Source organism: Lemur catta, chromosome 5, assembly GCF_020740605.2.
Source record: "Lemur catta isolate mLemCat1 chromosome 5, mLemCat1.pri, whole genome shotgun sequence".
NCBI lineage: Eukaryota > Metazoa > Chordata > Mammalia > Primates > Lemuridae > Lemur > Lemur catta.
Window position 1 is genome coordinate 97,655,362 of NC_059132.1, and position 12,601 is coordinate 97,667,962.

The window sequence follows — 12,601 nt, forward strand, 5'->3', positions numbered from 1 at the left end:
GTGACGGTATATGGCTTTTGAGGCTAAGCCATAAAAGATATTGCTGCTTCAGCCATGTTCTGTTTTGGGTCACTCCTTTTAAGGGAAATCAACTGCCTGGTCATGAGAACACTCAAGCAGCCCAGTGGAGAGGCCCACATGGGGAGGAACTGAGGCACCGGTTAGCCAGTCATGTGGCACATGATGGAAGCCGATTTTCTGGCTCTAGTCAAATATTCAGATGACTGCAGCCCTAGCCAACCCAATCTCATAAAAGACCACAAGTTAGACACGCTGAGCCAAAGTGCTCCTGAATTTCTGGTCAACAGAAACTGTGTTTGACATTATAAGCCATTAAATTTTGGGTAATCTGTTATGTAACAACAGATAATTAATAAATGTGGTTAAGCCCAATGTACTCTGTCTTAAATGTGTAAGTTTGATATTTCCATCTGATAATAAGCTCCCAAATTTGAACTATATAAAACTACCCTTTTCTAAATATACACAGACTTCAAATTTACTAAGGAATCTATTTGGTATATTAAATTTATTTTACAACAGATCCTGTAAAAGTAATATCAATTTGAAAAATGGCCAAAAGTAGGTGGCCCCACGTGTCTATATATGAATTTTATATAGTCATTATTTATAAATCTGTGTTCTTTTTTCTTAAACATGTGAATTTGAAAGTCTCACCAGAGCAAGTAGGTGATGACTAAAAATTAAGTTAACAAAAAAAATGACAAAAAATAGAGTAAATTCTCCTTAAATACCTGAGGGAATAGGTGGGGGCTGGGGAGGAAGTAAGGTGTTAGTCTTGCTCTGGACAGTGCAAGGTAAAGGAGGAGAAGGAGGAGATGTTGCACTATCTTTCATACCATACAGCTTGGACTCTTTGGAGAGTGTTCTTGGCAAGGAAGATCCCCTGGAGGCATTAGGTGATTCCGTCTTTAGTGTCTTGGAATTGTAATGCAACTGTTGTGAAACAAATAAACTTTCAAAATTAAAATTATGCAGATGAGGAAAACCAAGAACTTCAGAAAAATGTGGTAGAAAGATCACTGGTCCAAGAGTCAGATGACTGACTCAGTTCTGATTTTTACAAGTTAGCTTTGTGATCCTGGCAAGATTCTTTGTTTTTTTTCATTTTTTAAATTAAAAAGGTCATTCCAGATAATCTTTAAAGTTCTTTCCAGCTCAGTAGTCTATGAGTCTATATAATTCTAGAATCTAAAAAATAGTTCTTTAATGAAGTTGCATTAGGCAAGGTTTAGCAAGTATGCTAGCAAGTACGTTATGAATATCAATCTATAAAAAAGAAAACTAACTTCTTTATGCCAAATGTTCATGGAAAAAGCTATATAAATAAAGTGGCAACCTGCAATTTGGATATTCTTATGTCCAGAATATGGCTATATTCGACAAAAAAGTCAAAGTCTCATTTTAATATAATGAGCAAAAGATATTAACATATATGATAGAAAATAAACATTGTTACTAATAATCTAATCTCTTATCTTAAGCAACTAGGCTTTTACCTTTACATCAACTCCAGGAATATAAAATACTGTTGTTTCTAAGTCACTAGGCTTTGTCTGTAGAGATGATGGCACTTTTTTGCCAGTCATTAAATGTGTGGTAGAAGCATAATTTGTTTGGAACTTCTTCTTTTTTGAAGGAGAATCTTGGTCTAAGCTCCTGGAACTCCGATCATAACTCCTATGAATACAAAAATGTTTTATCTTTTTTAAAACAAGAATACATTTTTCTCTTCTTTTGCTTAAAAGCAAAGTTTTATTTATATAGTAAATAGAATATAATCTTTCATTTAAAAAGGTGAAAAAGTAAAGCTCATCAGCATCTCTGGCTAGACTGGTATATGCCTTGCAGGAGTGATATAAATGTTGTGTTCCATAACTACATAGGGCAGTTATCTTTATTCTTTCCTAAGTTCGTGACTATTTCACTTGAACATAGTAGGATGAACCCAAAAAACTTGCCCTTTATATAGGTACAAAAAAACCACCTAAATATTAGCCATTTATCATGGATTATTATGGTTCAAACAAAACTAAACAGTCATTCTTTTTTTTAATCATTACTACTATATTTGTAAGAGATTTTCACTGTTTAAATTGCCTTTTTATTTTCTCTCTCATTTTATAAAAGCCTTATTAGACAAACAGACCATTTTAAAAATCTTTTATTATGGAAAATTTTAAAAATATAAAAAAGTAAACAGAATAGTATTACTAATGATCCCCATGAAACTATTACCCAGCTTCAACAATTGTCAGTATTTCTGCCGTTCTTCTTTTATCTACATCTCAACTCAATTGTAACTATTATTAATTTTTATAGTTAATTTTTAGATGAGGAAAGAAAAACAAAACAAAAATTCAAAGAAAAAATAACATATTGTTAAGCCTGTTTATATCATGATTTAGTTAACGATGGAAACAAATTGTAAAGCTGCAATTATATCCTCAACATTTAGTCTACTGAGGCCTCTCTATGCAACTGTCTCCCAACCTTTCTTATTTATGAACTCATCAAAACTCTCAATCACAATACCTCTAAGTATCGCACTGTCATTTAACACAAAAATATATACAATATCAGGTCAGAGATTGATAAATTCATGCTTATTGTGAGAAAACTTCCAAAGACATAACTATTTTAATTAACAAATTTGTCAGACTCTAAATCAGACATCTATTTCTAGTTGCCAGAAAATACTATGCACTTGTTTAAGGAAATTGTATGCTATGGAAATAACGATGTGACCATTACAACCATGATAAAATCTACTCTTTAAATTTGCATTTTGGGGACAGGGAGGAAGTCTGTTATAATTCAGTGATATAAGAATAGTATTTCTAAAAGACAAAGTTACATGCACTCTTTTTCAACCAATTTCATACCTTCTCAAACTTATATCATCATGTTCCTGTAGAAGGGTGGTTGGGTGGAGTACACATTTTCCACTATCAATTTCAACCCGTATATCAAGTTCAAAGTCAATATTTCTCTCTGTAGCTGTGCCAGTCAGACTTCGGTTGACTGGTGTTGTTGGCCAGCGTTCTGTAAATAGCTGATGAACAGCAGCAAAACCTGTTGCTTTTTTACGAGAGTTATGTCTAGAAAGAACGATTGATCATTATGTTGCAGTAAACGGGGAAGTCTTTTTAACAAATTATTTTCCAGCGTGTTATGTGAACAATAGTTTGTGAATAATTTTACAATACTGTATTGGACACTTAAAATCTGTTCAGAGAGTAGATCTCATGCTAAGAGTTCTTACCAAAATAATTTTTTCAAAAACTTATCAAATTACACACCTGGAAAATATGGTTACACTAATGTAAATTATGTCTCAATAAACCTGACTAAAAATATTTTTTAAAAAGGCAATGTAATGCATGAAAGAAAAGAGATACAGAATATCTGTCCAGGAGTACAAATGTCTGATTTTTAGGATTACTACCAAAAGAGAAAATTTAAAGGGAAATATTTATCTAAGTAACTATAAAATAATTTTCCTAAAACTAAATTCAAAATTTATGTTTTAAGAAAAACCAAAATACCTAGAAAAATTGTCTATAAAAGACTCAAATGTGGACCACTGTGAAATTAAATTTAAAGATAATAAAGAGACCCTAAAAATTTCCAGAGAGAAAACAGACATTAAAACATCAAACAAACAAACAAACAAAACCAAGTCATATTTACAAAACCAAAAAGGATACCAGTATATGCTAAATATTGATGGTGATGATAATGGAGGAATTTTTTTTACTTAGGAGAAGACATAAATACTAGACTAGAATTCTGTGCCCAACCCAACTGTCAATCAAATATGAAACAGAAAAGTTATTTTAGACATGAAAAAAATGAAGAAAGTGGATCTGCATACGTAACAGCTTTCCTTATAAGTTATTTGAAGATTCCCTTCAGAAAAATGAGCCAATAAACCAAAATATGGTGACATATAGGATTCAGGAGTTAGTGGCATTAGTTTAGGCAAAGGGGGAAAGAATCCTTACAGCTCAGAATGGAGACTGAAGATGGAGGCAGTTTCTTATAGACTAACTTTCAATTATTATTTTTGTGCTCAGCCAATTTCTCATTATTACCATTACCAGAAACTCTTATTATTGTCACAACCTCACTTGAAGGTGGTTTAAGTAGATCAGTTCCAAAGATCTTTTTTTTTTAATCTATTTTTTTTTTAAGTTCCAAAGATCTTTATAGCTTCTCTTGAGAGCATATTCAGAGCAAGGTTTTGTGTTAATATATGTCCTTTATTTCATTAACACCTCTCATCTTATTTCTTTCTTCCAAGAATTTGTTCAAATCTTCCATTCATTGCTAACCACTTCCCTTTACTACTTTTCTTAACTATACCTCACTATTAAGTGTATCCTTGTAATATGTTACTTTTCAATGCCAGGAACAATGCAGCCCTCTCCTTTATTTTAACTCGTAACCACATTTTTATTTCCATTTTTTTTATAAGGATTATATTAGATAAATAAAGTTAGTGATTTGATGAAATCCATTTAAATTAAAAAAATAATGCCAGAGAGAACCCAAATTACATTAATAAACTAGGGATACGTCTCTTAGTGTCTCTTGAGCTAGGCACATTAAGAGATTTTTTTTTTTTTGTAAAAATTAAGTCTTATATGTAACACTTTAAGTCCATTTCTAGATTCTGAAATATTACCTAAATATCTTAAAACAAAAAGGGTACTCACGAGGGTTTCCTGTAAATATAAAACCTTTCCCTCTCATGGTCTTCATCCTTTTCATCCTTCTCAGAATCTTCACTTGAAGAAGACAAACTGTCATCCCGTCTGCCCTCTTCAGGTTGGAAAGGAATGCCTGGTGAAAAGCCTCCTGGAGTTTTGGGAGAACTGAACACGGAACATGATCCTTCACTATTTGATGAGTAATGGGATGGACCTTCAATGGTTACTGACAAAAGGTCCAGTTCTGTCTCCTCCGGAAACTGATTTGTAAAAAGAAAAAACATGAATCAGATTTGTATTTCAAGGTCCTTCTTAATTAAAAAAAGCAAAAGAAAAACTATATAAGTTTAAACATTTTAAAATTCTCTCAGAGTTGAATTTCCTCACTCTGAAGTGAAAGAAAGGTCAGATTTAAGAACATATAAAATGGTACACCAAGGAAGGAAGCAGAAGGTCAAACCACAGAAAGTTATACCACTGACACACTAAAAATCAGAGTGAAATTTTTGTTTATATAAACATACATTATCAAATTAATTAGTACACCCTGTAATTCTTTAAAGCAGAAGTTAAATGTGGAAACAAAAGAAACGTGATCAACTGTAAATCAGAATGGCAAGAGCAATTAGTGATGCAAAAACATGCAGAATCAGTACAAAATATATTATTAGTAATATCTCATCATGCTAGTAGATGCTTTTTGTGGATATCTTTTTAAAATGAGCTCCTCATGGATTGAAGAATTATGTATAAATATTAATAGTTGAGTAATAAAACATGTATCAATCAATCAATCACTTAAGAATGCTGTATTTTAAGGTAAATACAATCAGCTCTCTGTATTTACCCAGGGATTCAATCAACTACAGATCAAAAATATTTGGGGAAAAAAACCAATAAAAAACAACAATACAAGAATAAAAAAATACAAATAAAAATGTAGTATAGCAACTGGTTATATGCAAACACCACGCTATTTTATAAAAGGGACTTGAGCATTTGTGGATATTGGCATCTATTGGCATCCTGGAACCAATCCCCCAGAGATACCAAAGGACAACTATAGTTTGTATTAAACACGATTTCACCAGGAGGCCACTGTATTTAAGTAGGTCAAAACAAAACAAAACACAACACCCCAAAACAAAACAAAAAACCCCCTCAAAACTTCCTATAACTTGATTTTGATTCCTAGCTTCATAGAGTTGTTTAAGTATTGTTTGAGAATAAGGCTTTGTAAAGTATAATGTGCAAGGTAACTTATGTGCAATTTATTACTAAAAACTATTGGATGCTATTATTAGATACACAGTGAAATCCTACAAACAAAATTTCAAACATTTGCAGAATCCACGTGTTATTTTATATAGTATACATGTTATTAAGTAAACAAGCAAATCAGACTTTGTTAGAACATTTTCTAATTTTTAAAACTGTGGTAAGAGTTTATATAGATTACTATCTCTTTGTTTTATATTTATTTTATATTTAACCATGCCTTAATTACCTATTTTCTAATTTATGATTAGAAATATCTAATATATAAACTCATATCTATTATCTAATTTATGATTTTTAATGCCATTTTTTTACAAGCAGGATATGCTATTTAAAAATAAGACTTGAATCATTTCAAATATTAATTCTTTTAAGAATCACCTAATTAGCAAAATCCATCCATGTAAATGATTTCTTTCCAAGATTTTTTTTTAAGAAAAAAGGACATTTGTCAAGCTCACTATACTACGATCAAATAGTTCTAAAATAAATCCAGTTTTGATTGAATTCAGTAGAATAGGGTATGTATTGAGACTCGCGCTTAGAGTGAGGAAAGGGGAACAAAATATATTTAGAGTAAGTGCCCATTTTTAAGTATAACTTGACAGAAAAATTCTAGACAAAGATTTATATATCTAATATATGTTTAAAATTAATTGTAACTTTTTACAGTTTGTATTCAAAGAAAATATTTGGCTTATAAAAATGATAAGTGATTGTGTAGTACATTTTTCACAGTTTTGAACATGAGAATAATTTTTAAAATGAATAGTTTTATAAATGCTCTTTTATACCAGTGACTCAAAAAAAATAACATTCAGTGATTAATTTGTTCAGAATTAAGTTTGATTCTAGTTTGAAATAGCTAATCTTTGTTTTTGAAAAGATTCATTTTGTAGCTGAATGTAAGGAAAACCTGATTCACTTAGAGATTAGCAAACAACTAATAAATTGCAGTGTTTGGTTTATGATTTGGTTGAACTGATTTGATAAGCAGATTTAGACTTAATTTTGAAGATTAAAATAATATTAAACTGTATAGAAGTATTAAACTAAAGTATATGCATGCAAGACCTTAAGAAATATACATGATCAAAAAGAATTGAATCTTAAACTTTTATGCAAAATATTTCTGAGCTCTGAGTTTAGTTTGAAATGAGAGGAAGACATTTTGAAAGCAGATTTTCAGGGTGGTTAATTAGTTTTAAAGCAAAATTTATGTTGTTCTTAACAAATACCTGAAAATACCCTTCCCCAGGACAGCTGGATTGTGGTGTACTTCCCCATACTGTATTTTTCAACTTAATTAAAATAATAAGAAAATAAAAAAAAACTCATGAAAAATTAAAAAACAAGCAGTGGTTTAAAAATAAACAAACATACAAAAAACTAAACAAACATTTTAATATAAATTTTAACATGCTATGAAATTAGAATACAACTTTGATTCTGGTTTCTGCTATCTATCTATATATTGAACTAAAATACATGAATAAGTATGAATATTCTACATTTACATTTTGTGTGGATTCCCACGTGGAAGAAAAATTATTCAATAAAAACCTTTCTACCTAAGAGAAAGCAATTATAGAGTCTTTATTGTACATGTAAAACACTAACACCTGCCACATGGCTCTCAGATGATGACGTGAGGCAGGGCCCCAGTAGTTGGTAACATACAGACAGTTTAACCATGACAATCTACTATTTCATTGTAGGCAAGAATCAGTATTTTGAAACAGTATAATATCATAATTTAGTAATTTGTAAAAACTATTTAGTAATGCATATCTATAAGAAATGATATCTTACTGTGTCCTGGATATTAAAAGTTACTCTGGGTCCAGGAGATGCTGCATCCACACGGATTTCTGGGAGCTCTTCAGTTTCTCCTACTCGAGAACTGTAAGTAAAATATAAAGTTATAAAACATTAATATTCTCATTTAAAAGATGTTCCTGGACTTCATAAAAGTCTGATTAATGGCATTAACATTCTATTTATAAATATTTACCTTAACAAAGGATTGAACTTTGTGCATTCCATTTCTTAACCTTTAGCATCCCATAAAAAAGACTTAATGTTTTGATTAACTCAAGACTTTTCTAAAACTAAGCCATATAAAAAAATTTATACATCTTACTTTGTAGTGCTAATTTACTAATAAGACAGTATTTTACCTCAACAACATGTTAAATTTCCATATGGTAAACGTGTGTGCAATCGTACCTTTTCTAAATTGACAAATTTAGAGCAGTAGCTACCAGTATGCATATTTTCATTTCTTTGGATAGTCTGCACATTTACACATAAAACTTGTCTAAATAGCAGTGGACTTCATTACTAAAAAGAACGCACTGTATTGTGGTATAAATGTGATAAAGAAATCCCTCAAATAAGTTTCTAAGTTTGATAATATCCACTATTATTGCTATTTTACTAATAAGGTCCATTTTTATTGTCTTAATTTTATAATTAGAACACAATAAAAAAAGTAGTGGACCTTGGTAAAAGAGTCAGCAATTTTATTACTTGTTTCATTGGCTGAAATATATATTACCTTGCTCTTTCCATTCGTTTAAGAGGTGGTCTTCCAGAAGCAGAAATGGTTTTTGATCGGCTATAACTTGGTTTGTAACCCAAACCCCACTTATCCTTTAGTGAAGCAGCCTAATGAAATGGGAGAGAAAAAAGGTGACGATAGTAGATTGTTTATTATTGTAATATTTGACTTTAGATAAAAGAAAATTCTACTACTAAGTTATTTAGAGTTCTTCGCTAATTTCTTATGTCAGAGTTTTGTAGTTTTTTTATTTTTTTTTCAGTCTCTGTTCTCTTTGCTCTTCAGTTTTTGGCGTTTTTATGATATATCCTCAAGCTCAGAGATTCTTTCTTCAGCTGTGTCCAGTCTACTAATGAGCTCATGAAGTCATTCATTTGTCAGTGTTTTTGATCTCTAGCATGTCTTTTGGTTCTGTCTTAGGATTTCCATCTCTCTACTTACATTACCCAACTGTTCTTGCATGCTGTCTACTTTATCTATTAGAACCCTTAGCATATTAATAACAGTTGTTTTAAATTTCTGATCCAATAATTCCAACATCCCCGCTATGTCTGGTTCTGATGCTTGTTCTGTCTCTTCAGATTGTGTATTTTGCCTTTTGTATGTCTGGTAATTTTTTCTTGATAGACAGACATGACTTAACAGATCAAAGCAACTGCTGTAAATAAGCTTTTAGTGAGGTAATGGTAAGGTATCAGGAGAGGGGAAGTATTTTATAGTCCTCTGATTGGGTCTCAGTCTTTTAGTGAGCCTATGCCTCCACACTGTGAACTTCCTAAGTGTTTGTCAGGTTTTTCAGTGCAAAACAGAAATGAGCTATCAAGCCATGAAAAAGCATAGAGGGAACTCCAATGTGTATTACTAAGTGAAAGATGCCAATCTACATACAGTATGATTCCAACTGTATGACATTATGGAAAGGGAAAACTTATGGAGACAATAAAAAAATCAACAATTGCCAAGGGATCGGGGATGGAAGGAATGAGTGGGCTGAGCACAAAGGATTTTTAGGGCAGTGAAACTACTCTGTTTGGTATTATAATGGTAGATACATGTCATTGTACATGTGTCCAAACTCAATGTTTAACACAAAGAGTGAACCCTAATATAAATGATGGTCTTTGGATGATAATGATGTGTCAGTGTAGGACATGAGTAGTAACAAATGTACCACTCTGGTAGGGGATATTGATAATGGGGGAGGCTATGCATGTATACTGGTAGAGGTTGTATGGGAAATCTTTGTCCTGTTAATTTTGCTGTGTATCTAAAACTTCTCTAAAAATTGATTTTTACTAAAAAAATTAATGAAGCAGAAAATGGGGAAAATGGTTTTAAAAAAAGTTTTCTACTACTAGACTCAAACTTTAGTGAGGGCAACTAAACCTGCAAAACATAAAGGTAAGAATAAAGTGCTAAGTGTACACAGTGGCTGAAAGGTCAATTCTGACCACGGAGAATGGGTTAGCGGAAGAACAGACATCTCAAAAGATTTCAGAGTTCACATTTTTTTTCAGAGTTCACATTAGAGACTATAAAGCAAGTGTGATTTCATGAAAGGCAGATAAAATACAGTGACTAAGGGCATAGACTACAGAGTCCCACCACCTGGGTTTGAATCTTGGCTCCCCCAGGATTACTGGCCATATAATCTTGACCTCTCTGTGTATCTGTTTCCTCATCTTTAAAATGGGAAAATAATACAAGCCCCCTCATAGGGGCATTGTGAGGATTTAATGGGTTGTTAAACATAAAGTGCTTTAAACAGAGCCTGGTACATAGTAGATATAGTATGAAAAAAATTAGACGGTATTATCACCACCTTTGGAAGAAAAAAGAGAACAAGATAAGCATCATCATCGATAAGTTTCATAAAGTAAAAAAATTTTTAAAAGTCTACGTTAATAAAATTCTTTTTAAATGTTTACTTACTCGCATACTGGATCTCCGTAATTTTTTACGAACATCTCTACGAATGTCATTCACAGCCACAGATTCTAACTGTTGGTAACGTTGAATTTCCTGGTTTATGGTTCCTTCACTTGCACCTAATTTTCTGGATGCAAAACAAACTATTGTAAAGAAGTAACGAAATAAGGTTGATTTTTACTTGCTCCTTTTTAATTCTTTGACTTGTCAGAATACCAAAGATTATATATGGACAGGCCAAAATCCTCTATAAGTTTAACCCTCATATCTGGCAAACAGAAATGTGGAAAAATGCAGAAAATGTCTGTATGTAAAATTCTATATATAATAAAAGCCTCAGGTAAGATTTTGGAGGAAGAGTATATTTTGCTTCAAGTCACTTTTTCCCTGGAGAACAAAACTCAAACTGCAATATAACTCAACAGGAAAATGTGAATCACAGTATGATAATTTACAGACAAGGTTTAGGCAAAACTAAAGCCTAAAAAGTTTTAGGCAAGTTTTATTGTACAAAATGTGTATATTTGTGTTATAGTCCTTGAATGTAAACACACACACACACACACACACACACACACACACAGGTGTAGATGTATGCAGATTAGAAAAGATAAGGCATGACCATTATCTTTTAGAAAAACAAAAACTTCAAAGTTTAGGAAGAAGAATGTTTATTCATAGGAAGTGTTAGTCAGTACTATCCAATGGGCAACAAATATGGAAAAAAATTACTACCACCTACTATCCTCTCATGACTCACCCTATTCCCATACCTCAGTTCTTGAGAAATACTAATATAGGTGGCAAACAAATAAACAAAAAGCATAAACTTTTAATTTAGGCGCAAGTTCAAATTGCAATTCTTTAACTTCTCTGAGCCAATTTTCTCACCAATAAAGTATGCATAATGCCTTCTAACCTCACAGAAATGTTATAAGGATTAAATTGAGATAACATGTCAAACTCACACAACAGGTACTTAATGCTGTTTTCCTCCTCTAAAAAACTACATTCCAGAAATACTAATGTTAGCAAAAGACTAATGCATATATTTAAATATGCATGTGAAGATATGTGTAAGTATACATATACATGTAAAGATACATATATGTGATATAAAATCAGTCACAAAATTCTCAGAGATAAGGAGTTGTGAAGAGCACTAGATGAAGATCTCAGGTCTAACTTTATCACTAATGAAATGTATGATCTCAAACCAATTACTAAACTTGTCTGGACACTGGTGATTATCACTGATAAACTAAAGGGTTTGTATTAGTCCAAATCATTTCCTCCACATTTAACATCCATGATTCCATTATTAGGGAACATTATATTAAATTAAAATCACTATACATACTTAAGATCATCTATTACTTTGGCCTGTTCATTCAGTTCTCTGATATCCACTATGCGTTTCATAATTTTTCTTCCTCTAAGTTCTCCTGGCTGGCTAGAAGATGCTCCTTGTCTTCGATAATCTACAGCTTCCTGAAAAATTGAAATCATATCTGTCAATACCATCATCACCCTCAGGTCACTCAGCAAATCTGTACTATCACAAAATTAATACCTTAAATCAAAGTAAGCATGCAAGAATCAAGGTCATCTATATTAAGTAATATGATTGGAATTCCCCATTGATTCAAATTTCTTCATTTTCATAAGGAATCTATTGAGTTGCTACCTACGTGTCCCCATGAGTGTGCTCTGCATGCTTTCAAATGGGACTGGCTAGACTGAGGGGAGCCCCACATCTCTGAGTCACACAGATACTCTGCAGGAACAGAATAGCGCTGATTTGGGGGCGTCAGGCCTAGTAGGTGATTTACAAGTCGCTGCCCAAAGGTGAGCTTGTGGCCATCTCCACTTACTGAATTTCCATCTGAATTCTAAATAATAAACAGTAATATTAATTTTTTAAAAATTTCTTTCCAAGAACAAAACTATTTCATGGTACAATAGTTAAAAGAGGTTTAAAAGAATTTTAAAAAATCAATACCAGAATGAAAGCAAAACTTTCCTTTTGATTACTAAATAACATTATATTATAGAACATATAGATGTATAATATAGATGGAAATATATACTTTTA

The 12,601-nt window shown here is 31.9% G+C and overlaps 1 protein-coding gene across 1 annotated transcript in view; it reads right to left on the reverse strand.

Annotated features, from left to right (window-relative positions):
* The window catches only part of KIAA1109 (KIAA1109 ortholog), a 176,047-nt gene that overhangs the window by 25,726 nt on the left and 137,720 nt on the right, over positions 1 to 12,601 (reverse strand). The window contains exons 61-70 of the mRNA XM_045552328.1: positions 12,198 to 12,398; positions 11,867 to 11,997; positions 10,510 to 10,633; positions 8,575 to 8,684; positions 7,827 to 7,917; positions 7,253 to 7,315; positions 4,743 to 4,996; positions 2,907 to 3,122; positions 1,521 to 1,701; positions 756 to 957 (exon numbers count right to left, since the gene is read on the reverse strand). Coding sequence (XP_045408284.1) covers positions 756 to 957; positions 1,521 to 1,701; positions 2,907 to 3,122; positions 4,743 to 4,996; positions 7,253 to 7,315; positions 7,827 to 7,917; positions 8,575 to 8,684; positions 10,510 to 10,633; positions 11,867 to 11,997; positions 12,198 to 12,398 — 1,573 coding nt within the window. The remainder of the gene's footprint in view (positions 1 to 755; positions 958 to 1,520; positions 1,702 to 2,906; positions 3,123 to 4,742; positions 4,997 to 7,252; positions 7,316 to 7,826; positions 7,918 to 8,574; positions 8,685 to 10,509; positions 10,634 to 11,866; positions 11,998 to 12,197; positions 12,399 to 12,601) is intronic.